Genomic DNA, 27065 nt, shown 5'->3' with positions numbered 1-27065 from the left:
TTCGAGCACCATCTCCTCGAGCATTTCGTTGTTCGACCACAATGGGCTCCATCGCAGTATGGCTCCTGCTTCCCATAGCGTCCTGCTTCGCGACACAAGGTGAGGTTGTTTTGCAGTTCTGTTCAGAGAAACGCTCCAAGGTGAAGTGTGTTAGAACGTTAAAGTTTGCAATTAGACTTTCAAATAATCACAGGAACTGCTGTAGCAGTGTGACTCTCCTCTGCTTGATGTTGCCTGCTGTTATACAGTAGTAGCACTCAAGTTGTCGTTCTTTAGATTGTGTGCTTTCTACTATCATAACAGCAATTATTACTACGCTAGTAAGGTGAATTTTATGAACGATCGGTGGCATTCCACCTAGTGCAGAATTTATGCATTTCAGTCTAAGCAATGGACGCGGCATAAGACTGCGAATCGAATCAAATGGTATTGGCATTGGGAATCAAGCGACCTAAGAGTACAAGAATCTCTCACTGTGTTGTTGCACCGAAAACAGCCATTAAGACAAGCGGTTCCAGCCTGTGCAGCGCACCTTATATGAATGTAACACGCAAGTAGTTATTATGCGCCCATGACCATGTTCTATGCACTAAACCACGCATTCTATGCACTAAAAGTCACAGCGCTTTTCCACGAAACTGCTGAAATCACATGAGAACGATTTGGAAAGAAGGAACTTGGAGCATTCGATTTGTGGACTAAGTTTGTTGGCTGAATACATTCTCAATGGCACAGAGAAATTTCTGCAGCTTTTTAATCCAGATGAAATAAATTTTTACAAAAATGCAATACGCCCTGTTTCAAAAAGCAGGCAATGATCGGAACTTCCTTGTTTTAATTATGCTAACTGCAATAGTTTTAACTGTTTTTCATCATCTCTGTTTTCGGTCTCTTTTCTCATACCCTTTTTTATGCACCCCTGTTGCAATGACATAAATTGGAACATTTGAGGATGAAATAAATAAATACAGATAGATAATTTTTCTATCCAGATCTCGAAAAACTGATTACGAATAGCTCTTAGTGACTTAGTATCTTAATATCAGTGTTTAAAAATAGCCACTAGTTCGTTCTGTCATTAACCGCAGAACAGGAGAGGGAATTGCGAGGACTGTGGAGTCCAGAAGGCTGCTTTCTTCAGAAAGGCATCTTCAAGACGATTTTCAGAAGAAAGAAAATATATGAGGCATATGACAATATATACATGACTATGTATATGACAGTATAGGCGTGACAATATATAAGGCACATATAATATGAGATTTATAAAGTGCATCGTGAAAACACAACTCTGCAATAACACGGACATTAGGAATTACGCGTTGGAAGTCTAATCATCTTAGTAACTCTTAAATACTGTTTCCTTCGGCGCTAGCGGTTTTCGCGCCGCCTCAGAGCCGCTTTTCCTGGCCTGTTGTATTCTTGTTCAACCTGTATATGAGTAAAACCGGTAATAAGGCGACACGTGCGACTCTTAAATTTGCTTTCATCATGCACACGCTTTCCATAAATACCACGCTGGCTAATTGGCTAAAGATAAGAATCTCGATTACTTCCTTGCACCGAGGAAGAGTAGATAATCTCAAAACAATTCTCTCCGGATTTAAGGCAAAAGTCTTTAACACGAGCTTGGCATTGGCGGAGAAAAAATTGAGAGGCCTTGGTGCTACGTTGCTCCCAGAATAACCACAATAACAATAGTTTCGTTCTCCAGTTAAATCTGGTTACGTTCCCCAGCTCACCTGGAAATAAGACATACTGATGCCGACCAAAACATTCAGAAGTCGGAGTCTTACTGATCTGTTCACATAAATAATCTAAGTTACGTCAATTCAGACATCGTTTTTATACCGAATACATCGTTATGAACGTGAAGGAATGACTGGCATGAAATATACCCTGTGCGGGCTTAGTGGGGCATAATTGTTGTTTTTAATTTTTCGTCCATTCCAGAGGTGGGCATAATCTACCCAAGAATGCTGAGTTCCAGGGCAGACACGGGCCAGAAGGTTATTAAACTCACGGATGACATCACTCTAAACTTGGAGAAGAGTACCGTTTTTCCAAAAGAGTTTCTCGTACACAGCACTGTCGACGGCAGGCCTGCTCGCTACCTGGTACGTGATGTCTTCGACCAGGGCCTTAAATAACGCGCCACGGATAAGCTTAAAACGTTCGTTACTAACACGTGCTCCAGAAAAACGAAGGCTGATGTAAGAAGAGTGTAATGAAGAAATTTTGAGCTCAAGACAGAGCTGTAAAGCTTTAGGCCAGCTAGGGAGCGGTGCTTCTGCGACAGCATTGCTGTCATTTATACCGTTCTGGGTACGATGAGTAAATCGTCCCCACCATACCTTACCTTCAGAGGCGCAAAGCGTAAGTACGGCTCAGGTACAGTCTTTGTCAGAAGTAACCAGGCTGCATGGTTTGCTTCTAGCTCGTACGGTGGAGCCCTTACAGTATCCCTGAAGATGAAATGGTCGTTAAAGATAAGGACTAGGGGTCTTCTTACCTTCCAACACCTTTTGATCTTTATGAAAGCCACAAGGGCTCCACTATACAAGCTAGAAGCAAACCATGCAGCCTGGTTATTTTTTACAAAGTCTGTACATATGTGTGCACGTGTGTGTGTGGGCGAGGGGCAGCGTGATCATCCCACCCAGCAATATGAATCAAGTTGGCAGGCTAATGTATATAAAAAAACTGGCAACAACTTTCTGCAACCCAGAAGTGACTGGCCGTACAGATCCGCTTTATGTTATGAAGGAGGCTAAATTAACTGGGACGCTTTAACAACATGCCCTTTCCCCTTGTGTGTGCCCTCTGACAGAAAACAACGCTTTTTAGCACAGTTATGTGCTTAAGCTTCTTGAAACCCAGAGCTCTGTCGATTGTTCAATAAAAGGAAAAAAAAATTGCGTTTATGCTTTTTTTCTTGAACTTGCTAATTCTCCGTGCTCTTTTATTAGGATATCTCTGTGAGGTGAGAGTTAACTGAGTAGTTCCAGTACATTTTCGCACTGAGTGGCTTTGCTATGGTTAACCCTTTGAAGGTTTTTGCCGTATATGTACGGCGACGGTTTTCTGTCCCTCAAGGTCTTTGCCGTACGGGTACGGTTTCGATCTTCCGTTTGAAAGTTTGCGCCAAAAGAACAATGCTTGCTCACTGGGGGATGCTGCCGCCTCTTAGGACTTACAAGAAGTGTTTGAATTTTGTGCTGCCTTCTTACGGAGATAAGCAGAACTTATGTCTAGCTTTAGCGCGGCGGCACAGACTGCGGCAACACCCCTTTTGTAGTTTTGGTTTCGCCGCGTGATCGCAACGGAGTCGCGCGAAATTTGAGTTTTCTTTTTGTCAGCACTATCTTGCAGGGGCTGCCGAAGTTGATTTCTATCTTTATTGGCGCTGCTCTTAGCTTGATTATCACCGTTGCTCGCGAGGTATTCTCGCCCTCTGTGGCAACGCGCTTACGCGGTTTCGATTCCGCCGAGGGATCGCAACGGAGTCGCGCGAAACGTGTTTTCTCTTTGTGGGTACTGTTTTGCAGAGGCGGCGAAAGCTGATTTCTATCTTTATTGGTGCTGCTCTTAGCTTGCTTATCACCGTTGCTATTCTATTCTATTGAACATTTTCCAGTTGTGAGTGATGCTGTCACCAAAGTACTGTTCCTAATTTTTTTTTACTATTTATTCTCGATTATATACATTTTGTAGATTCAAGATCCGCAATAAAGTAATTTGACCACCTGGGAAGTTTTCTTCAAAATAATTCGACCCTCAAAGGGTTAAGTTTCCCTTTGAAGCGTATATGAGATAAATCAGGCAGTGACGTTTGATGTATCCTAGAGATAACTTGGCCAAAAGCTCAGTACGTCACCCATTATGAAACGTGTTTATAGTCCAAGACAGACAAGGAATTACAAAAGCATAATCACTACCGGATTGACTTCTGTTCGACAGATAGTAAAAAGTGGAGATGTATACAGGGATTTCGAAGAAAGAAAGCCAGTGTCACGATGAGACAACGCTGTTTATTAACGAGGGCAAGCCGCTGGCCAAGGCGACGACTTGCGGTTTGAAATTTGGTTGTTGCTTCTTCTAGATGAACGGAGAAGATGCTGAGGCAAACCTTTACCACGACATCGATAACATGGCTTCGCTGGACGTGTCTGAAGAAGATGGCCTTGAATTGGTAAGACGAAACATGTCATTCTTACTATTTTAAGCATTTTGTCTTTTCAAATGCCTTTTAAGGCGTTATAAGCGGTGTGTATGTTTTCAAAAGGCTTCGCTTCGCTCATTTGCGCAACTTGCCTGTTAAGATAGCCCTCAGACGCAGTGTACTTGTTCCAAACCGATTTTGCCAGAACTTTTTTAATTCAGGAAAATCACAAACCCCACCCTGGTAGATGCTCGTTCCCGGAAAACAGTTTTTTTTCTTCAATGTAAAAAGGACCCGATGAGCTGCATTGTGAAGGATTGACGCGATTTTTAAGATTTCGCTCTACTCAATTTTCGTGAACGCTCGCCACGACTCAGGGGCTATGGAGACCTGCTTGAAGGTGATCCCAGTCTTACTGGGTGAAATTATTGGTACGATCTCGGTCGCGGCCAAGGTAGTGAGAAAGAGCTCCCTTGTAATGAGGTCTAGGCGCAGATTATGTATAGAAAATTGGGTGGGCATTTTGATCCAGAACCATGGGAACTGCATGCCTTGTGATTCACTGAGTCGCCTTGTCATCTCGTTCAATTCTTGTCTGGCTTCGAAACGCAAATAATTGCAAGAGTATGAGCCCAATCTTTTTCCACCGATCAATTTTAGATTCGAGTTTATTTCTTTGCTATCAGAACATCGCAGCAGTCGTCGCAATTGTTGTCGAGTTGGCTCCATTGCTTGGACAATGGTATTTTTGAAGATTTCTAGCCCCTGTTCCTGTTAGCGTATTCCAGCAAACTTCCGAACCTCATCGTCCTGCATTTTTCTTTGCCAGATTAAATCAGCCCCTGATATATATATATATATATATATATATATATATATATATATATATATATATATATATATATATATATATATATATATATATATATAGGAAGTTTCCGTTCATAAAAGCCGCTGAGAAGCACCCCGACGGCGGCCTTCAGTGCACTCAGTCATGGGGGGATATAAAGCATGCCCTGCAACATCCATACGGTTGCCTTCTTTGGGAATGTTTGACAGATTGAATGCCGCGGATGAGCATGTCCCTCTGATAATTTTCCGGCCATTTATCTATAACACTGCTCGTTCCATCAACACCAAAATGATCCGTCAGTTAAAGCATAAAAGTGTGTGAGATGGATGGGGAGTCGGGATGTAGTTGCGCTCTAGATAAGCGATGTGTTTCATATGAGAATGAAAGGCCATCCGTGTGTGAGTGATGCTTCCATAGTTTCCATAGTTCTCCGTACGAATGAAATTTCTTTTTCATGACACCTTTTCCTGACGCAGTTTGTTTTTAAAGAGCATTTGTTCACAAGTTGTTAAGTTTGTGGCGTTCTCAGAAACCTTTTATTTTGTCGACCATTTTTGCTTTTCACATTCTCACACTGCTTTTTATATGAAGCTTTCTTTTTCCTTATTTTCTCCATTTCCAAGCTATGCAGTGCTTTCATGCTTGGGTTTAAAGCTAGCTAGCTTTTTTGTACATCGTCTCTTGTCTTGGTTTGTTTACCTATGTGCTTTCATGCTGGCTGATTGAGTTATTGGCTTTGTGGCGATGAGCCATGAGACCAAGGGCGTCCGCAAAACTATTTCCAGGGGGAAAGCGGGGGGGGGGGGGGGGGGGGCACCCGGGGTGTCCGGGGATAGGGGAGGCGGTATGTTTGTAGTTATTTTCTACTAGGGCATAAATAATATCCGTAATTCCAAGGAGGGGGGGGGGGGAGCAACCGCCTCCCCTTCTGGACGCCCATGCATGAGACGTTGGTAATATCGCTGATGTGTGTCTTCTTCTTTCTTGTGTTGTCGTCTCAGCACCCTAAGATCTGAAGTGTGAGATTGTCTCGTATTTTCAGCTCGGCATCATAGGACACACGCTTCGCATAAAGCCAATGCCTGAGATGGAGCGCTCGATGGACGGCCAGAAGGCCCACATGCTCTTCCACGCCGACAAGCCGGAGTTCTTTAAGGAGAGGGAGGAGGACAAAGATTACGGTAAATAAAAATAACTGCAATAACCAAAAAGCCACTCAAAAAGAGGTCGTCATAAATTAGTTTCGGCTAGCACAATAATAGCAGGAAATACCAGTGACTGCGCCAGTAATTTACAGCACAGAAATGCAGCGACACTGCCCATGTAATCACTCGTCCTATCCTGAGAAACATCTGGTTAAGCTAGTTCCACACCACAAAATATAAAATTTCATTAATTGGTTCTATTTTATTAATACCGTAAAAGCGCAGGTAAACGATGAAAATGTATCACACGCGGAAGATGTGTTGTCTTTTTTTATTTAGTGTTCTTGCACAGCACGAAATATGCCAGATGTCCCTGTATGCCCTTCACATACTATATTATACGTCCAAGTTCTTTGTTTTAGCTTAAGTTTAGGGAAAGGAAAGGCCTACTCACGCGAGAAATCGCTCAGCTGATGAAAGAAGCATGGTTCAGGTGTAAATGTAATGTCAAATTTTTAAACTACCACATGCGGAACGCACCTGGATAATCTAAAACAAGTGGCTAGGATATAGTTAACGGTAGATTTTTTTTTGCATAAAGATGGTTTAAGAGCACGTTGTCGGTCCAGTGTTTAGGGTAATTGCCCAAGTAGGATTAGGTTAGTAACAAGGGAGTAATTATTCATTAGCACTGATACAAGCGGCTGCTAATTAGTAATTACTGCTTAATTAAGAGTACATTTGCGCAAGAGAACACGGGTGTTTGATCCGTTTCTCGTTCTTACCTTTGTACCGCGCAGCTCGCGTCAATACAAGGCATCAATGCAGTTGTTTCTGAACAGCTCTGAAACATCTTTTAAGTGAGATACACAATCTGACGCTTGAGTTGCGTCTACGTTATGGTTGTTGATTGCGTAATACCCACCCACTTTCGTGTACCACTACATGTGGTCTACAGTTTTAGCGCCACAGAATTTGCTTTTGACTAGCCTCACTGGACACTTACGGCCCACCCGGAGTTCCGAATCTCCGGAGGAGGAAGATAATTGTCCTTATCCCTTCGGAGCTTTCGAGGTTTAGGGGTGCCACAAGTCTCCCACTGCGTGGCTCTAGAGGAAACCCTGTTGCCTACAAAGAATTGATGAAAGCTATCTATACGAAACCCAATAAGATATTTCCTGTTCAGTGGGAGAGTATAACTTAACGAGTATCTTCGTCATCCAGGTATTCCAAAGGACGTTCAGGCTCTAATCGCAGCCGGGAAAGTGTCTCCAAGTGAGTAGCCTTCAATGTAATTTATTCTAGGCACTGCTACGCCTTTCCTCAATAGCAACTGGTTCGCTGCGCATATGACTGGATCATTTAGGCAGTGTAGTAGAGTGGCGCTGTTATTCATGAGCGGAGCTTGAAAGCTTTGCAGTGCCAGGATAACTTTTTCGGACCTAGCTTTCTTATCTTTGAGCTCTCGGTAGTGTACACCAGACACTGTGTACGCAGCTTGGAGCCTGCCAGTGATCTGTGTATTTCTAGCAGAGGATGCGCAATCGTAAATGAATAAGACGCAATATAGTAACGTACGCCACCTGTGGGGTATGCGGCGTTTTGCGTGTGGGACAGATTGCGGATGTATTGAGGGGGTTCTTACTCCTGGAACCAGGGGAAACAAGAACAGAAAAGTGCCTTTCGTGCGGCGTCGACAAGATAGAACGACCGGGAGGGGGATATAAAGTCGACGATGTGGCAATTCATCCCTTTCCCAAATTTCTAGCTTTGCTTAGAGGCAAGCGTTTGACTGTGGATAGGGTGGTGTTCTCCTCTTATTTCTCGAAACAAGGCACTTCCTACAGTTTATTTATTTATTATATTAGAGTTGCTCATGAAGCGAGCTTTTAATGCGATGCGCTGCCTTGCTTCCTCACCTCCCTTAACGTAGCACAATCATACATAGTTTTACCTACAGAAAGAGTTTGCGACGCACTGCCCAAATATCTGCTCGGGAAAAGCAAGTATTTCGTTACGGCGTGCTGTGTATGCGTAATGGGTCTGTTTAGAAAGCATCGTTGGACTGATGTATTCGGATGTTAAGGACAGAATTACAAGTTCGCAAACGACGCTTATTCGCAAACGACGCTTAAACGACACTCTACTGGTGCGTGTTTGCTCTTCCTTCTAAAGGAGTGCTTTAAATATTAGCACGCCCTCTAACGAGCTCGAAAGTCATATTTTGTGCATTACAGAGCTACTTCTTTGTGTTTATTTTAGTACAACGCTGACCTAGTGAGAAACGAAGCTGCATGACGTTTTGTTACATTAGAAGAGAGACGTCTAACTAAAAGGTCACTAACTCATGATAGCATGAGTGTGAATGTGAATGCAGATAATTTGCCGGAACTTAAGCTTCAGAAATGCCGTGTCACATCTTATATCACATTTCACGCATACCAGGAGGCAGTGAGCAGCCACCTAGACATGCAATTTGATAAATGCTGTTAGAATGATAGAATACGTGCGTCCTATAGATTATCAAAAAAAATTCAAGGATTTTGCACATTTGTACCTTTGTTCTATGATCCACATTTGTATTAAATACTGATTTACTTTCATCTAGTAGTGTTTGATGCTGGAGCAAGGAGGACCACAAGTAATCTTATGCTTGCATTTGTTTTAAAGCTGGCCCAGACACAGCGAACGGTGCTGATATCTTTGAGGAAAGAGCCGAACGTAAGTGCACCATGAAAATTAACGGGCCGATGTTGTGGTTACGGCGTTGCGAGCCACCAGTTAACGAGCATGTGCACGTATCTCATCTGCATGCTACTCGTGGTAACAACCGGAACGCACTGAAGAGTCAGGGAGAACGCAAAGGAGAAAGAAACGCAAAAAAAAACACAAAAGAGAAAGAAAAGAAAAAGCGCTTCACAGAAACGTTGACACAACTACTATCATACGCTTACTCTAAAAGCCACTTCCAACAGTTCAGTACCCATGCTCACCTCCTTCACGTCTCGTCATTCCAGTGAAGTCAGGGGAAAATAAAATGGACACAGGCTGTAGAAGAACTTACTGTTATCCAAGTGTTATTTTGCTACACTAGATGTATTTACCGAAAAGTGGAGCCAATACGACAGAACAAAAATACACAACGTTGGCGATCACTTCCAGCTAAATATTTCCTCCAGGACAAGACATATTTGTGCCGAAATTAAAGCGAGAGCGAGCTAAGGACTTCGGACCGATTTTCCCTAATCTACAAGGCTCTCGGCATTTAATTTACGCTGGGGAATAGAGCGATTCATTTCTTCTTCGGACACAGCATCGGTGGTAACGTTCAACTAAATTTGGCCCCACTGGAGTGTTTTAGCATACCGTTACCGTATACTGCTGCCGAACTCGCATCACGCGCATGTGTACTTTCCTGCCGGCTCACTAACGGTAGCGGTAGTGTGGTACTCAGGTAAAGTGTTTTTAAACGCCGTATGTGTGCGTAGCTAGCACACGACAGTCAAGTAACAGCAGCGGCATAGTGCAACGGCATTTAAAAAAGTTCTTGAGTCCACTGGTCTCTGTGCAAAAATTCAGTTGTAAGTCACAACCTATGTTGTGTCGCTTTTTTTTCTCCTCCTGTTTGTTTATTTCTTTACCTCGCACTCACGGCGCCTTGGGTACCACCGTGGTTGGGGAGATATTAAAGATCTATAGCACAGCGCGATCCGCGATGCGCTACAGTGAACCACTTCCGCGAAGCGCCATAGAGGCGCTAGATGGCACCGCGCTCCCGTCAGCTGCGTGCGCGCCTGCCTCGTCGGGACCAATCAGCGCGTACGTAGTGGTGCCCCGCGGAAGCGGATGACGGTAGCGGTTAGCGCATCACGCTGTGCTATGACTATCTAATAAAAACTACAATACACGCGATAATGCAGGTGACTTTTATTCCCCTCTATGTTGTTTATCGACTTAGGGCGAGGAAAGCTATTCTTGCGGCCGGTCGCAGAATGTGATTTTCGACAAGGGAAGTAGACGCCCTACTCCCGAGCAACAGAGCTTTAATGTAGGCCTTCCAAAAGCGTTTCTAAGACCTGAACTTGCATAGGCAACCTAGAAAACCTGCAGTGATGCTAGCAGCTAGAAAATAGTAGGCAGCCGCAATGCTAGGCCCTCTTGAAATGCCCACTTTTCGCGCCGAACCCAGAGTGACATCTTGCACTTTGCTGTGTCCTGCACGCGATCCCATCATTGTTAACATGCAAAATAGCGGTGATGGCTGAGTACTACCAAGGTGAACAAAAGTACATCAAGTGGTACTGGGCACGAAAAAAAATAACAGCACGATCAAAGCATGCACACCACTGCTTGATGGTTCTGTGAAAAACGCCAGCACCGGAAAACTCTGATTTGTGTTTTCTTTTCTCGCAGAGAAGAATGCGACAGATATGTTTATTTCCTTGCAGCGGCACTTTTTGCCTGCGAAAGGTTTTTGAGAATTTTCTGCCGTTTTGTTTGTTGTGGCATTTCAGAGATAATGTTCAACTTTCACGCAGTCTTCTGAAACTCGCTTTTAGCTATTTGTCCTGACAATATCTCTCGCAAGCATGAGCCCAAGTCTCAGCGCTTGTCACAAGGAAATTTATTTCTGCGAGAATGTTGTTCTTGCTATGCCAATCGTTGAGCTCACCATTCGTTCGGCTTTAAGTCCTCCATTAGACTTGTATTGAGGATCAAAACAATTTGTTTTACGTCAAGAGCATCACATGTTACCTCACATAACAAAACAAAAACGTCCTTTACGCGAACCTCTCGCAGGAGGTGCTTGTGCTTGGTGGTTTCATGAAAATATCGGCTTCCTAAATGTTAGCTCCCATCGCTTAGTACGGGGTAGCCCTTGCTTCCAATCCACTATAGACGCATGCATGTGGTGATCTGGAAATCGATGCCACTGAAATTGCTCCATATGGTAGTCTACAAAACTGTTTGTCTCCGCCTATCCTTTTTTTTTAACAGGTTATCGTTTGCCAAGGACGATATACCCAGAAGTGCACATCGTAGCCGATTATCTCTACTGTAAGGCCTTCGACTTCGATCGCAAAAAAATTGTCAACAGTTTCGCAATTATGGCCAATGCGGTAAGTGCAACACTGTTCATCATGTGAAAAGTAGCAGTGCCCATTTCTCACAGGGAGTCCTGGCGTAAAAAGCAGAGTATTTTAAAGCTGCGCTGACTGTGTGAACTATAAATTTATCTATTTGTTATGATTAATATTGCCAATTTTCGTGTCGTAGAGATTATCTATCAATTGACCCAAAATGGCGGCTCTACGGTGGACTGATTTGTACGGTCAGCCTAGGTATAAATGCGCTTTTTTTAATTTCATGATAAACTCGCGCTTGTTCGTAGATAGTGACAGCCTCGTTTAGTCAAACAGTCTCGTCTAGCGACTGAGTGTAAAAGATCAAGCAAGTGCTAATGAAGAAATTGCTGTCCGGCGTTTCAAAGCATCCGGTGTGAAAGTGCAGCTCTAGATGCAGGACGCGCTTTTGAATGGATTTAAAATCTATGAGATCGGCGATTAATACTTTTGTACTATTATCAGCTTTGACGCAAATGAAGTTCAAGCCTCGAGAGTGGAGTCTCTTATACATATTACCGTTTTCGTAGAAAGCACGTAAAATGAAACAGACGCCACGGCCGGTCCCTTCCGACCCCTTTTGCTGGGATATGAAAATTTCACATTGTGTCGACATGCGTCAGGCTTTAGGTAGCCTCTAAAGGGTCCTGTCGAGTCTGATTCTTTGCCTTGTTTCGGATTCGAGTTCGCAAAAATAAGTTTGAAATAGTATTCTGTCTTTTCTCTTTTATTAAAGGCAAACTTGAGGTACGCCAGCCTGAGAATGCCAAAGGTTCAAATCAAGATCGTAGGAGTCTCCCTGACGCAGACGGTGAGGTTTCTCTTTGAATGGACGGCATCGAGGAGTACAATAGTATTTTTCGTGATAATTCTTTCTCGTTGTTTTTTTTTTCCTAGGAACGAGATGAGCCATACATGGTTTACGTTCCCGGAACCGAACGCAACATACTCTATGATCACACGCTGTGGAACTTCACTGTGTACGTTAGAAAGCAACCTTACTTTCAGTACGCCGACATCGTGTTTCTGGTCTCAGGGTGAGTATTCCCAGCATGGTCTATTGTACAGCGGCGGCTGCTGGCGCTTGCATTTCGTTTTTTTCCCGAAATTACTCTTTCCGACAACTTCATATCAACTTTACAACGGTACATCTGTATTGCAGTTCCTGCGCGATAGATGGCATCGGCTTCACTCTCGTCATCACATTTCAAGACCCAAACCGGTCACATTTGTCCGCTGGCCAATAAAAATATCACGTGTGGCGCCTGGACCATAATAAATGCGTAGGCATGGGGGCGGGCGTGCGGTTTGGTTTATAAGGTTTAACGTCCCAAAGCGACACAGGCTATGTGAGATGCCGTAGTGAAGGGCTCCGGAAATTTCGGCCACCTGGGGTTTTTTAACGTGCACTGACATCGCACAGTACATGGGCCTCTAGAATTTCTCCTCCAAAGAAATTGAACCGCCGCGGCCTGGATCGAACCCGCGTCTTTCGGGTCAGCAGCCGAGCACCATAACCACTGAGCCACCGCGGCGGCTAGGGTCTTAAGAAATATTCGGCAGCTATTTTCATCAATTATTGATTTAGCCTCAGTTTTGCTCCAAGGTTTTGTTGTTGTTGTTGTTGTCGCAGTGGCTACGAAACAAGAAGCCAGAAGCAGCAGCCTAGGCAAACCAATTTTTTTTCGCCCTTGAGTGCTTAGATGAAGGGGAGGGGGGGGGGGGGAGGATGTCTGTATTTGCTTTGCTTCCGGAAGAAGTATCTTCTGTTGGTCCTCCTTCCGAAAATTGATTGAGTAGGATGGAGCTGTGCTAGCTCTCGCTTTGAGTGTGCGTACGTATTCGTTCACACGTACGCTGTAAGCCTGAGATGTGCATCATTTATTTCGCAGTTATAAATATCAAAATTTAGAAGATAAAACACTGCAGTGCGTACTGCACGAAGAAACATTTTCGCCAGTGCCTACTTATTCACAAAAATGCGCCTATCGTATTTAAAGGTTTCTACTCATGAAAGCATCGAAGTGCTCGCAGTGAGAAATGTTGGAGAGATAGAAATGAATTTTTCTCCTTTTGTTTCAGGCGAAACTTCTCAGAATGGCAAGGCAACAAGCTTGTTACTTGGGTTGGAGGTAAGAGACACCCGTATGAATTACCTAAACTTTGACCTTTTTTTATTTAGGTACATACTACAGACCATTGTAAGATCCAGGCAGGAAGGGCACATAAACACAATGTGAAATCACAGCAACAAAATATACACTATTTGCGAAAAACAACATAGCGGGAAATTAATCAATAAAGTAATACATCAGCAACATAATATACTAACATGGAACTTGTGTGTTTGTTTGAACATAAATATTACAAAAATATAGCCCGCCGCTTCGAAATGGGGTTAGATGTATGCATACACTTGGAGTTTTTGCGGCTATGAAGCCTAACCAATGGGTAATAAGTTATTTGCCTGCTGCTTTTCAGGGGTACAAGGCAGGTCATCCCAGGCTGGGCACTGTCTAGATATCCATAATTTTTTTTTTCACTCATATATCTATACTCCTCATATGTTCTGATGCAAAAACACCGCTAAAAAAAAAGGTGCCCATTCCTAAGAAAGCTAAAGTGACAGTAATCTTCACTCTGACGGAAGTCGCTTTTTACTTTTGGTCTCTTTGTTCTCTTAGCAGTTTCACGCGCATTTTGGAGGTAGATACCGATTGTCATAGTTCATGTGTTACAGCCGCCCCATTTTGAATGTAAAAAGCCTTCTTAGCTTGTGCATGGCTGAAGCTTTGCGGTCGTGGCTGTTTCCTTCCTGAGTACAAAGTACTTTCTTGTGTCCAGAAGCAAAATGCTAATTTAACAGACACACATTCAGAGCAGGCAGTAAGGAGCCAGTAGTCAAACTAATGTGTCTGCTCGCGCTTAGTTGCTTCGAGGGAGCCGCTACGGCTCGCATTTGATCTGGCAATCTGTGACTTATTGCATACAGCCTCGTTAGTGTAGGCATTGACTGCAGAGAGTTTAGTGACTAATTCATTATTGACTTTACCCTAGGAGCTAGGGCTGTAAGCCGCGTTCTCCTCCTGTTCTTTTTATAGTCGTGAGCCAACCTGTAGTCCCATGCTTGTATACAGCCGCCCTGCGTCTGCAGTTCATTGGCGAAACCACTGGTATGGTTTAGGTTGAGCGAATGTACAGTCTTTGTCAAAAGTAATCAGGCTGCATGGTTTGCTTCTAGCTCGTACAGTGGAGCCCTTACAGCTGCCCTGAAGCTGAAATGGTTGTTAAAGGTAAGGACTGGGGGTCTTCTTACCTTCCAACAACTTTTGATGTTTAGGAAAGTCACAAGGGCTCTACTATACAAGCTAGAATCGAACCATATAGCCTGGTTACTTTTGACAAAGACTGTACGTGTGAGGGCACGTTTGCTTAAAGAGAAGACGTTACAAACAGCTACCTGGTGAGTTTTTTTTTTTACATTTCTTTCTGGCACAGGCTACGCCTACCCCGGCACCGCCTGCACAGACTGGAAAGTGGGGATGTCAGAGGAGCGGCCACACAGCTACTACGGCGTCTACGTCTTTACACACGAAGTGGCGCACGTGTAAGCGAGTCTCTTATCAGGTTTATCGTTCCGCCATGAGTCAGAGAATAATGATCTTCGCACAAGTGTGCGCATATCGTAGTTGAACGCTTAGTCGCAGGTTTTCGCTGAGTGCAGCTGTGTACAGCTGCATTCAGAGAAGGTTCAAGGTTCAAAGTTTATTTTTCAGTCCAAGATATGGCTGAGGAGAAGAGAGAAAAAGCCGCATTTGCGGCTCGACGAAGCTCCCAACACTTATGTTGTTTCGGTATCAGTTGGGTGAAAAGAAAAAATTGGTAACCCTTCCCTCCCCCACCAAAAAAAAAAATTATAGATTGCGTAACAAATACAATGGTCAGCACTATTGGTTCCTTACAATGCGCACTCTCGAGGGCCATTCACAAACGAACAACCAGATAAAACGATTTGTAAGAAATCATTATCTGATAATGGACAAACAAGACATTTCACACCGTACACTGCGTAGACACGCAAAAAACAACCCACTAAAGAAACAAATATATATATTTGACTGTTACAGAGCAAATGGAATCGTTTGTAAACCCAGACTTATTCGGCAAAGAAGGTAGGAGATTTCACAGAAACTGCAGGCCGTAATTAGTTCTCAGACGCGGTACTTGCCAGTATCGATCGTGTCTTGTTATCCGGGGCAATGGGTTGATGTGTAGGGGAGTCATATATATTGAATGATTGGCCTTGATTGTGAAGCTGCGATTTATAAATATGTAAAACCATAAACCCGCGTAGAACACTTATTGGCATAATCCTGTGCCTGGAATATAACGTTTGTGTAGGAGATGAGTATTCTACATTAGCTACAGCTCTGAGGGCCTGTTTTTGTAAAGTCAAAAGTTTCTGGATATTAGTGTATGTAGTGTTACCCACACCAAGTGGCAATATCTGGCATGCGATTCGAATACCGCATGGTACATGCTGGTACAGCATGGTACGTTGGTCACCCCACCATCGTTCACCTCCGTTTCACATTGGAGTATTCTACGCACTCCCTGCAGCGCTTCTAGCACTAAGAAAGTCCATTGAATCTCTATAAAATCTTGTCAGTAAAGTCTATGGACTTTCTATATATAAGTCCTATAAACAGTCTATCGACAATACAAATACCATACAAATCTATACATTTGTTGCCATATACTTTTAGTTGACTTTTCTCTATAGAGAGTTTACAGACTACGAATAGAGTAAAGGAAATATCTATAAGAAGGCATTAGAGTATTTGAGAAGTCCATACAGAGTCTATAGGTCACTTTATAAGGGTTTGGTCACGTCATCCACTCTCATCTCAATCGCCGATTGGTGCTAATCGTGAATAAGTGCAACACAAGTTACATTGTTCACAGCCTCGGCAGGATAAGTTATTAACGAGATACCTTACAAGGCAATATTTAGAACTCCTTTGACCACATTCGTGAAGTTGTTCTTGGGTCAAATAACAGTGATGAGGGGGCGTTGCGCCTCATTAATACGTCAAAGGTGACATCTACCAAGAAGCACAGATGAAAGATTTATTTCGTCTTTTTTTTTTACAGCTTGGGTTGCATGCATGATGGAAGTGCCCCTAAACTGTGGCCTCCGGGTATGATCGGCTCAGAGGACTGTGACTGGGATGACGGCTACATGATGAGCTACAAGTTCATCATCCCCAACGTGTACAGATTTTCCTCGTGCTGCTCACGAGAAATAATGAACTTCTACAAGTAAGTTCAACCATCCCACTTGCTCTACGAAGATTTCAGTCGAGCTTCACATAGTGCGGGTGTTTTTGATTCTTATCTGCCAGATGATATAGGCGTAAATTAGTCGAACCGTAGTGCAGGGCTGCCGATATCATACGTAGCTACATTCGGAAGATGCCGTTGTCTGCAAGCGCATTTAAAATTGATCACCCTTTGGATGAGACACTAGAAACTCAGCTTATGCCCGCTTATACCTCCAGCAACCACTCTCAAAACTCGACGAAAACGCCGTGGTCTAAGATTAGGGCTCTCTTCTTCCAAAGCGGGACCACCTCAGTTGCCGCTCGATTAACACCGTGAGTCTATCATTCACGCATGTCGTCGCTTTGGCTCTAAGGTTTTGAGGGCTCTCTAGCTGAGGTGCGGGAGCGGTGTCAAGGAGGTGGAATTGTCCAACGGTGCCATCAGTCAGCGTCAACACACCTCATGCCAGACAATAAGGAAGAGAGAAATTGCTTCTCTTGTGCGACATCTTACGCGCCAGCCTTTTTCAAGTTCATTCCACGCGCGACGTGCGCCTATTCAAAGTTGGCGCCCCCAGTTTTTTAACCGGGGGCATCTATTGTACGGGCCGTCTGCAGACAATTGACTCCGCTTAGAAGCAAGGACTATCGTTTGAACAAATAGTCGGCGGCTTAGTACTGGACGTTTATGGAAGTGAACGATCCATCCTTTGCACCGGTCAGGGAAGCGCTTTCGATGGGCCTGAAAAGCTCACCTAAAGCGCGATGCCACACAAACTTCAATGCCACATGAAATCTTCATGCTACACGATGCTACCCGAAAGCGTGACTCTTCACAAATCGCGGGCCTTCAGCCTGTGACATTTGTGGCGTCATTGGCGGTGTACGGCTAAGTGAAATCATAATTTTACTTGACGTGCCACTTTCCAACCAATTAAAGGGCACTATAATTCAGCGTGGGCCGGGTTTACAAAAAGAAATCGCTACCTCAGCTACCTCAAAGACACGTCAGAAACATAGTGCTCTTTGAATGATAGATTGGACATCGACAAAATGGAAGCGCAATACAAGGCGGCAGTGACGTACTGAAGCGTAGGTATAGACCAACAACGTGTTTGCAAAGAAAGGGGCCGCTAGCAGAGGGCCCCGATGTTCCTGCTTAGCCTGTCTGTAGAGCTCCAGAGCTTTATAGGTAGTCTATAGACGCTTTACAGCGGCGTATCATGGGGGCTGCCATCTTTGATCACGTGATCACGCCGCCATTACTCGCCTCCTGACCGCTCGGCGCGCGCCTCGTCGCGAAGGCTGCTGCGTCTGACGGTTCGGTTCCGGCAGGCAGTGTTCCGGCTGATACGTTTGTAAAGGAGTGGGAATATGAAACTATGGTTTGGCCAAAGCTTTGAAGGACATGTGAGAACCCTAATTTGATCACTTCACGCGTGAAAACACGATCGGACTTCATGTCGCGGAGAGCCGCTGAGCTCTCCGCCTGTTCGAGGCAACGGACGGATCGCCTGAATGCTTGTCTTTGCATGCGCTGAAGACTCTGCTTAATGTTTTTTTATTGTTAATATATAAAACGGCAATGTTTAATGTTCTTGCGGCCTTACAGGTTGTTGTCCTATTCTGTACATGCATGCAGACACTGGTCTGAAACGCTCACATGCACATCGTATGCTTTTGTTTACACCCTGTTAACGGTGCTTAGGAAACCTGAAATATTTCTTACTGGTTGATTAAACATAGAAAAGCGACAAAAATAAATAGACACACAAAGGTTGACTATCATGGTAGCAGTACCATGCATCAAGCAGCCTTCACAAGCTGGCGTGCAATCGTTTCGAAGGATTCCGCGATATAATTGTTATAACGCGCGCATGGCCACGCGTTCATGCTGGACGAATTTTACAGTAACGTCAGCCTCATATAAAAAATTTTGGTACGCTCGACGCTCGATATGCGGACATGGAAATGCTCGTGGTCTCGTTGGTTGTAATTAATCAGCTTCACTCTGAGCGTACGGAGTCACCTTTAGTGACTGTCTCGCATGGACCGCGAGCAAGTGACAACCGTCCGGCACAGCAGCCGTAAACCAAATGCTGTAATCCGAACACGGTCCACGAAAACCGCGCTACTTGGAGCGAAATTGAACAGTAGCACCAAGACTGCGTGTAATACACGGACTGACGGTAAGCGTTGTCGGCTCGCACGGCTGTGCAGTGCATAACAAACAGCAGGCGTATGAAGGAGCGTAAGTAGTCTTTTTTTTTTTTTTTCGTTTCTAATTCGGCCTCGGGCGCTCGTTTTACTAATGGTCACAGACCACAACTTACGATCAATGCGGTCTGAGCACAGTGCACAATAACTGAAAGCACGCCGTCATGGTTTCGGTGGCGGAACAGCTTCTTCATGCGGCTGTGTTGTGCACTTACCCTCGACGATTTTCCAAGATCGAAACCTTTCTTTATTAGCTATCTAGCGCTGGCGAACGTGTTTGTTGCATTCGCCAGTTCGGAAAGGGTGCGTGGCGAACGGGCGCGAACATTGGCATTACCTCCTTGTGCAGTTCGGTTTCGTGAAGCTCGCAAACGATCACATCCTGAACCTTTAACTCTCTGTCGCAATTCTTGCAATCCACAACAGAGCATGTGTTTCCTCTGCCTTTTCACATCGTAGAAAGAACATATTCGGCAACCACCCGCGAAATTTCCACTGCTGCGTCGAGGCGTACACGCCGGCGACTTACGAGGAAAGTAATGGTGCCGTGTTCGGAGCGCACGTGTGGCGCCATCTGGTCTCAAACGGAAGAACTGCGCGCTGTAAACGGTCTATACAGAGCTGTGCGCCTTATGTACAGCTGTATTGTCTGAAGGATTATATTTATGAGCAAATGATTCGCACGCGGTGGCATGTCGGACTGCACGAGAAACATGTCTGCTTTGGACAAACACTTTTCTTATTAGGCGCCTAGCTGCAGTTGGAAGTATATCCGGCATCGTAACACAAATTTTCGTGGCGTTTTAAATAGATATCAGCTTCTAAATTACACTGCATACTTTTTCATGATCTGCCTAAACATACCCGCCGATTATAAACGTACGGCAGCGTTGAAAGGTACTTTGCGAAAAGAGAAAACTATTTCGCAAAATTTTGCTCACATCTGTTGCTATGGGCAGGTGCCCTGCCTCCTTGTATCATCTCCACTCGGAGGTAACTATGGCATGCACATAATGTGGCCTTTTAAAAATATATCGTGATTAAATCGGCGTTCCATACTCTCGCATTCTAAGATGTCTCGGCTTTTTGGTAACGAAGGGACGGCCTCATAGGCGCGCTTTGAAATCAGGAAACTACCCTGAAAACATTAGTTCACTTCCATTCTTGTGGGCCGTAGCCAAAGCTGTTACTCTCCTCCATCGTCAGCATGGATGAAGGTGGATATATGAGAATATAGAGTAGATTAGAGATCACCGAAAGATCCCTTCGTGATGATCCGCATGATAATCCATCAGGCTGTATTGACTATGATGATGACGATAGATAAAAGGTCTGACAAGTTCCTGTTCTAATTGATTTTCAGCCGTCCAAACTACACATGCCTGCATGAGGTTAACGGCAAGAGGAAGCCGTACTATTTTAATCGATTTCCAGGCGAAAAACTGGACAAGGACCTGTTCTGCAAGAAGGTATACTATGAATTTCGCTATGGCAGAGCAGACAAGGTGAGTATTATGATTCTTTTTCTTCTTAAGTATTTTTTTTACAGAAACACGTTTTTTTTTGCTTCTTAAAGAAACGTTTTTGGCTACGAGCCACAGAGAGAAGCTGCTGACATGATCGGTAATAGGCCAACCATGCCTTCACCTTAACGTCACAACCATCTACATCACCGGCACTGAGCATTTTCTTCGCAGAAACCGTTAAATCTGTCAATGCAGGTGGGGTGTATACAAGAGAACAACGTATTTAAACGCTAACATATCAGAAAAGTTTTTTTTCCTGGCAATCCTAAGGAACAACGCAGAAAGCGACACTGCCCCCAGAAGAGTCTGCAGAATAACTCCGGGCTCGGAATGGTCATAAAATAGTGTTGATTCCAAGACGGTCATGTTATACGAGTTCAGTGTCCTTGCAGTCGAGGCGTGGTCCTCAGGATAGCTTGCACTTCAAGCAGGGTTGACTGTAGTGCATATCAGAACAGTGACGCACTTGCTTGGTGAGCTCAGACTAGTCGTCAAGTCCACCGGTAAGCACTGATTCTGTTCTATCTTTGCCCTGAAGAATTTAGGCACTAATGAAGTGGGATACTGGATTGTAATTACAGTAATCAAAAAGTTTATTTGATCTGCCTGCGAAAGAATAAAGCGTGACGTAAAGCGGACCACTTCCTGTCAATCTTCCAGACATGGGGCAGCCACAACTGTTTGTTTAAGTGCTACTACAAACCGAATTCTTATGACTACAAATACGCATACGTCCCGGACGGAACACCGTGTGGAAATAATGGCAAGGAGGTGAGTACAGCCTGTACTGGTGCACAAAGCAAGGCTAGAAGTCAGCCCGTAGCGGAGTCTGCATTGGTAGCTGAATATGCAAATTTCTCTCCGGTCGAAGAATGGCGGTATATGAAACGGTCTCTAGGGTCTGCGGCGTACAATTTCGTAACCAAGAGCTACCGGGTGTATCAGCTGACGAATTAGGTAGTAGGGTTCTACTAAATAATTTGAGGAAAAAATGAAGCGCCGTTGGTACAGAAACCAAAAAATTCCCGACGTGCACCTGAACACCGACCAGCACAAAAGCGAAAAGGATAAAGCAGTGTGGTAAACACGAGGGAAAAAATACACTGAGCGGTATTGCAGAGCATAGCTGCGAAAGATTGTAGCTCGTTAATTTCATGTATGCTTGACGGGATACGTGAGTTAGGTGCTAGGGATCTAGGATAAAAAGATTTCGAAAAAAACTCACTCTCTGGTACTCGGCTAATCAGTCCGTTTTCGAGGCTATTGTAAAAACATCCCATAACGCTCTGTTGAGGTTCAGCTGAATACTGCCTACTGAAGATGCAGCAGCGGATTGCTGAGGCGCATTCAAGCTGGCCAGCTTCACTGCAGACAGTGATATCGATTCCGGAATCGCGTCAGTAAGCTTCTTTTAAGAATAGAGTGGTGCTTGAATGGTCACATCAAAAGCTTTGGCTAGTTGTCCAGCAAGAAAGGGCTGTAAAGTGGCGAAAAATACTTGTTTTGTATTATGCAAGATAAGTATTCTTAGCTTTGACCTCGAAAGACGTCAGGGAAAGAAAGATTTCGGCAACTAATTTGCCATCAACACTTATTAAGATTCCATCCTTTCGGATCAAGGGCACTGATAATGACTACCAGACTGCTCTTCCATAGTCGGGATGAAGAAATGACAGCGATAATCATTTTTTATGGCTTCTTTGCTCACTGTTATGTTTCTTTTATTTTCTTCTTGCACCACTTCTTGCTTTTTTGCGTATTTACCAATCACAATTTTACTTATTGGTCTTCCATAGTTTTGCATTCTTGGAAACTGCACATCCCGGCCAACGATAAAGAGATACGAATAACACCTGGATTTCCACCCCCGCACACAAACGAGCCTTGCGAGAAGTTATTACCCCATGTTTCGGACGATAATAAATGTTTGTTGACTTCCACACCAGAGTGAAAGCTTTTTTACTTTGGTCCTTAGTGGTGCCTGAAAATTGAGATACGATTTCATGGCTGGCTTTATATTCGCTAATTATGGATGACGACTGGTGCGTCCCTCAGAGCGGCTTGAGCATTAGTTCCTAAGGCTAAATTGCTATTTTTTGCGCTAAAATTTTACACACACTTGAAAAGTTTAATTTTATACTGTTTGGTTGCAGTACTTCTGTGATACGTTCAGAAATAACAAAAGAACCAATCGCCTGCCTTGATGATGAATCTAAAAAAAATTCGGAAAATGTCATGATGCTGCTGATAATGACAGTGCGGCCATAAGCTCCGATACGGCTGAACATTAGTGGAGCCATCTGTCGCTCGCGCTGGAAATGCGCGAGTCTACAGAAAGGTGATGGTGTGCTCGTTCGCGCTGTTTATTCAAGATGCTTAACCAACTAGCCCGCCAAACCTTTTTAAGGCAAACAGAAAAGTGAAGCCAGAAGAGGGAGGTAGAGGGCGATGGTTTAAATGATGCTTTGGGATCATTTGTCGACTGCAGCAGCATTCTTGGGCATAAAAACACAGTTAGTTCGAATCTGCTCCAAGTCTCAACGAGCTGCTATCCCCGTGAGACTGCTCCCATCAAAAGAGACCTCTAGGAGATATTTGTTTTTTCGCTTTCAATGTCTCATGTTACTCCAAGATAATCAACGCAGTTATCCGTAGGCAGTTCAGGTGGCAATATTGGCTAGTTTTTTTTTTAATTCATCCTTTAGAAACAACGCTCACGAAGACCAATACCAGAGGACAATGGACTAAGAGAGCTTGTGATGTCATCCGCCCTTCGTTTTCTTGTACGCTGCTTCTATAGTAAACGTGTCTGTTTATGCGCGATAATAACGTCGCTGAAAGCCACTCCACGCGTTGGTTGACTCCTGCTACCCTCGTTGGTGAGTTAAAAAAAAAAAGAGGCGGGATCCGGGACGTTCAATTCGATTTTATAGAAAAATCGGCCGCACAGGGCAATAATTCGAAGTTTCTAAGAATGCTTGGAGCGTGTAGGTCGAGTTCCTGTGTTAAAAAGACGAGCTCAGGATCCTCTTATGTGCACTTTTAAAACCCATATACCGTACCATACCTAAACTAATTCCTTAATTTTCCTCTGCAATGTACAGAACAGTGATGAAAAGCTGTAAAATTCTTCTGTGCTTTCGTTGACTTCAGAGGCTGGCGGCTTCTTACCTAAATGAAGAGTGAAGCTATCTACACTGCAATAGCGTACTGCGTTCTGCGTACTGCCACTGCTCTCACTGATGTCACTGCGACGAGTACAAAGCATAAAGAGTAGAATATAGACGCATTACATTCCGCCCTACAGCGCACCGCGTCCCTAATTCGAGAAGCCGTCGTCACCACCCGCTGGGCACGATGTCGTCACGTGCGTGCTGCATTCCAGAAATCAGCTGTTCGTCCGTAACTCGACACTTGGCGAGAAGCGCATTTCCGAAAAGGCGAACGCGCATCAGCGCGCGTAACGTGAGCTGCGAGTGGAATGGAGCCACTTAAGGAGCTCTCGGCGGCCGATTACTGCTGGTCAGCTGCCAGTGCACTCATGCACGGCGCTGTAGAGAGGCAGATATATTCATGCACGCGTGGGCGCAGCGCTAATCGACGGGGAACTTTCCAGCGAGTGTTTCCCCAAGGCTCCCACAGATTACGCTTGAATGTCCACACGGCCGCGAATACCACACTGAGTTTTCTCAACGCCAGCTTGGAGACTGTCACTGCTCCCACTCCGCTTCGAGTCGTGTATCACTGAAGCTTTTTTCGCGCACCTGCTTGTTTCCATGGTAACGTTAGTGCGTGGAGCTATTTTTATAAACCTAGTTGCAATGCTAAGTTCGTTTCATGGTTAAAGAGGAAACAAACGAAAAGGAAAAGAACAATTGAAAAGATTTAAGAGATCGTTTAAGTTCTTTTTTCAACGGCTATATTCGGCCTACCGGTAACTGTAATTTTTCTTCTGTTGCACACTGCAAATCTTCCCCTCAAAAGAAAATAAATAAGGAAGAAGAAAAAGAACGGATATTAGTGGGTTAAAAATGCATATTTATTCGACTACGGAGGGCACTTATGCTCCCCATGGCCTCTTCAGTGGGGTGTAGTATTATCTGCTCCTTGTACAGGTAGAAGAAATATGGAAGGAAACATTGACTATGAATCAAAGAGCGATATCTAGTGTTAATTATGCATTGAAGTTTAAATCATACCGCGAGTGTTATTCATTCACAGGAAGAGTGTTTAGAAAAGTAAAAATGTGTGCTTGTCATTCGTACTTATGATTAATCATTGGCTGAATGCTCATAGCGTGTTATCACTCATAGTGCAGATAACTTCAAAAGGCTTGCTCTAAGTACTAACGACGGACGCCGTAATCCCTCGACTGCAAACAAACATTTGTCTTTTACTGGGAGGGTCAAAAGTAAGGTATTGCACGAGAATGGAGAGGGGGAAGAGAATCGGAAATAGAGTGGCCCAGACCCGAAAATATAACACATGTGCAAACTGAACAGGGAAAAGAGGCCGCTTCACATAATACCCATTTAAAGAAGGACATAACAAAGTAAGCATTAAGCTAGTAGCCACCGGAACTAGGCTCCAATTAGGAGAGCTTGCAGATACCTGAAGTAGAGTGAAGAAAAATAAATACTCGAAGGAGATGGAAGCACAGAGTGACAAAACTTATCGAGAGAACCGATAAATTTGGTGAAACGCAGCTGGCTCTTCGATCGTGGTTATACAAGACACTAATAGCTTCTGCTCAGTTATCGATAATAAAGGAGGCAGAGACGGATTTATGATTTATGAGCTCTTGGAGGAGGTTGTTCAAGGGGGACGTCTAATTCGCTCAGTGCATTTCTTCGGCTTCTTCTGCCGACCTCACCCCCCCTCCCCCCCCCCCCCCCCCCCAACCCCACCTGCCCATAGTGGTAAGAGAGGCGGAGTGGTTGGGGGAGTGAGGGGGGGGGGGGGGGGGTGTTGAGCCACAAACAGCGAGTTTGCAGCTCGCCAACTTTTTATGGACAGCTTTAAAGAGTACATGCTCTGCGAGCATAGCCACCTGACCATATATCCATTTTCCGGTTCGTGCGGATAAACTACCTATGTCGCCTACGGTGGCAAGAAACATGTCTAACGCAATGTTTAAAGGAGGAATCCGAGAGTGGCAGCTACAAAGCAATTCGCAAGTGAAATTTCACTCAGATCAGACATTTCACCACGAAGTCAGTGGTATTTTTCCTGTTTGCCTTTGTGAGCATGCGTCGCCAGTGAGATTTGCGTTGTGTCGGCCTGAACCATCCCCCTCCCTTCCTCCCTCTCCGGTTCTATTGCGCGCGCATTGCGTTCGCGAAGTGAAGCGCATTTCTCGTGCCTCGTTGCTGCAGTTATTTCAGCTGCTTGGCTGCAGCGATGGCAAGAGACTTGCGGAACAGCCTAGTAAGTCCAAGCGCTCTTCCGCCTGCCAAATGTGGCTCCACGGTCACACAAGGCTGACAAGGATGAATAACGGTGTCACATTTTCCGGGTAGCTCAGAGAAGAAAAAAAAAGGAATGGTTAATGGTTAGCTGATCTGCAACGACAAAATGGTCAATGTGGACTTTTGAGGCGCATAGCAGCGGAGGGCTGCTGCCGTATTCGCCATTGGTTTCCCGGACATGGGTGAACCACCCGCGTAATTACTCTATATTAATAAAGTTTACTCTCTCTCTCTGATTAATTTCGACCAGCTTGTTTTCTTTAGGTGTCGCTTAAGTCTTAGTACAAGGGCGTTTTTAACTAGGTGCTGCCGCTGCTACCGAGGTGTGACCCTTGAACCTCGCGGAACGACCTCAGTGATACGCACCAATTAAATGCTCATATTTTTCTCTACTAAAGCGGCATGCTAACCACGTATCGAGACACTTATTTTGGTCGGTACAAGACATCAGATCATGCCAATGCTGTTTGATAACCCATGCGCAGGGTGAGTTGACAATTTCTACTGCGCTTATCAGTACCCTTGGCGAATGGAAGCATACAGCGTTGGGTGAAGTTTGAATTCCTACAAGTAATTTATAAGGCTATGGTTCTGGGCAGTCTGTAACGCTTAATAATAGAGTAGAAGAAATGGAAAATACGCAGGACAGTGAAAGGAGACAACACAAAGTGGAACTAGCAGCTAAAACTGAACTAGCAGAACCTGTTGGACCCTTCCACTGTCATACGTATTTTGTGGCTATTCAGTCCTATTACATATCAGCGATGCATGCATGCACTCTCTTATCGTGTATGTGTTGACTCCAGATTGGTGCTCCAGATAGGCGTATGCTGAGAGGCAGTCATTTGCAGGCTGCCTGGGATGAGATGTTATGTCGGTGTGAATCTTGCGGAGAACATGAGTCTGGAAGACGCTGAGCGCAAGGTGGGTCTTGGGGAGTTTCGATGAGCCGCGTCACAGGTCGGAGGGCTTGACCAAGCGATCGCAGGTGCCCGGGTGAGAGTTTCGTGGGTGAACTTGTGGGGCAGCTCATTGCCCCCCATCCCAGCCTGGCCAAGGACACACCTAGCTATGATCACTGCGGGGGAGAGTCCTTTGACCGAGCGCACGGGCATTTTAGTAGCACATTATGATGCAAGGGTTCGCTGCGTCTTTCTGTGTCTCCTGTAGAACAGCACGGTACGCAAACCAATCATTGGCATTCTTGAGATATCGTGAACCCTAGAAAGGTGGTTGAACTTAGGGCA

General features: G+C 44.6%; 1 protein-coding gene across 1 annotated transcript; it reads left to right on the top strand.

The window, feature by feature from the left end:
* LOC149359778 (A disintegrin and metalloproteinase with thrombospondin motifs like) lies at positions 1 to 22290 on the top strand. The gene is made up of 15 exons (XM_089571899.1): positions 1 to 99; positions 1954 to 2117; positions 4103 to 4192; positions 6058 to 6196; positions 7385 to 7435; positions 8831 to 8881; positions 11159 to 11280; positions 12020 to 12094; positions 12181 to 12320; positions 13366 to 13415; positions 14782 to 14890; positions 16438 to 16605; positions 20188 to 20329; positions 21011 to 21121; positions 22147 to 22290. Exons 1-15 carry the CDS (start codon positions 42 to 44, stop codon positions 22198 to 22200), a joined length of 1524 nt encoding a protein of 507 aa, XP_089428025.1. The 5' UTR covers positions 1 to 41; the 3' UTR covers positions 22201 to 22290.
* Positions 22291 to 27065: the final 4775 nt, after the last annotated feature.

Source organism: Amblyomma mixtum, chromosome 2 (genome assembly GCF_055824585.1).
Source record: "Amblyomma mixtum isolate Tamu chromosome 2, ASM5582458v1, whole genome shotgun sequence".
Lineage (NCBI taxonomy): Eukaryota > Metazoa > Arthropoda > Arachnida > Ixodida > Ixodidae > Amblyomma > Amblyomma mixtum.
The sequence above is the reverse complement of the archived record's forward strand: the minus strand, read 5'-3'. Positions and strand labels throughout refer to the sequence as shown.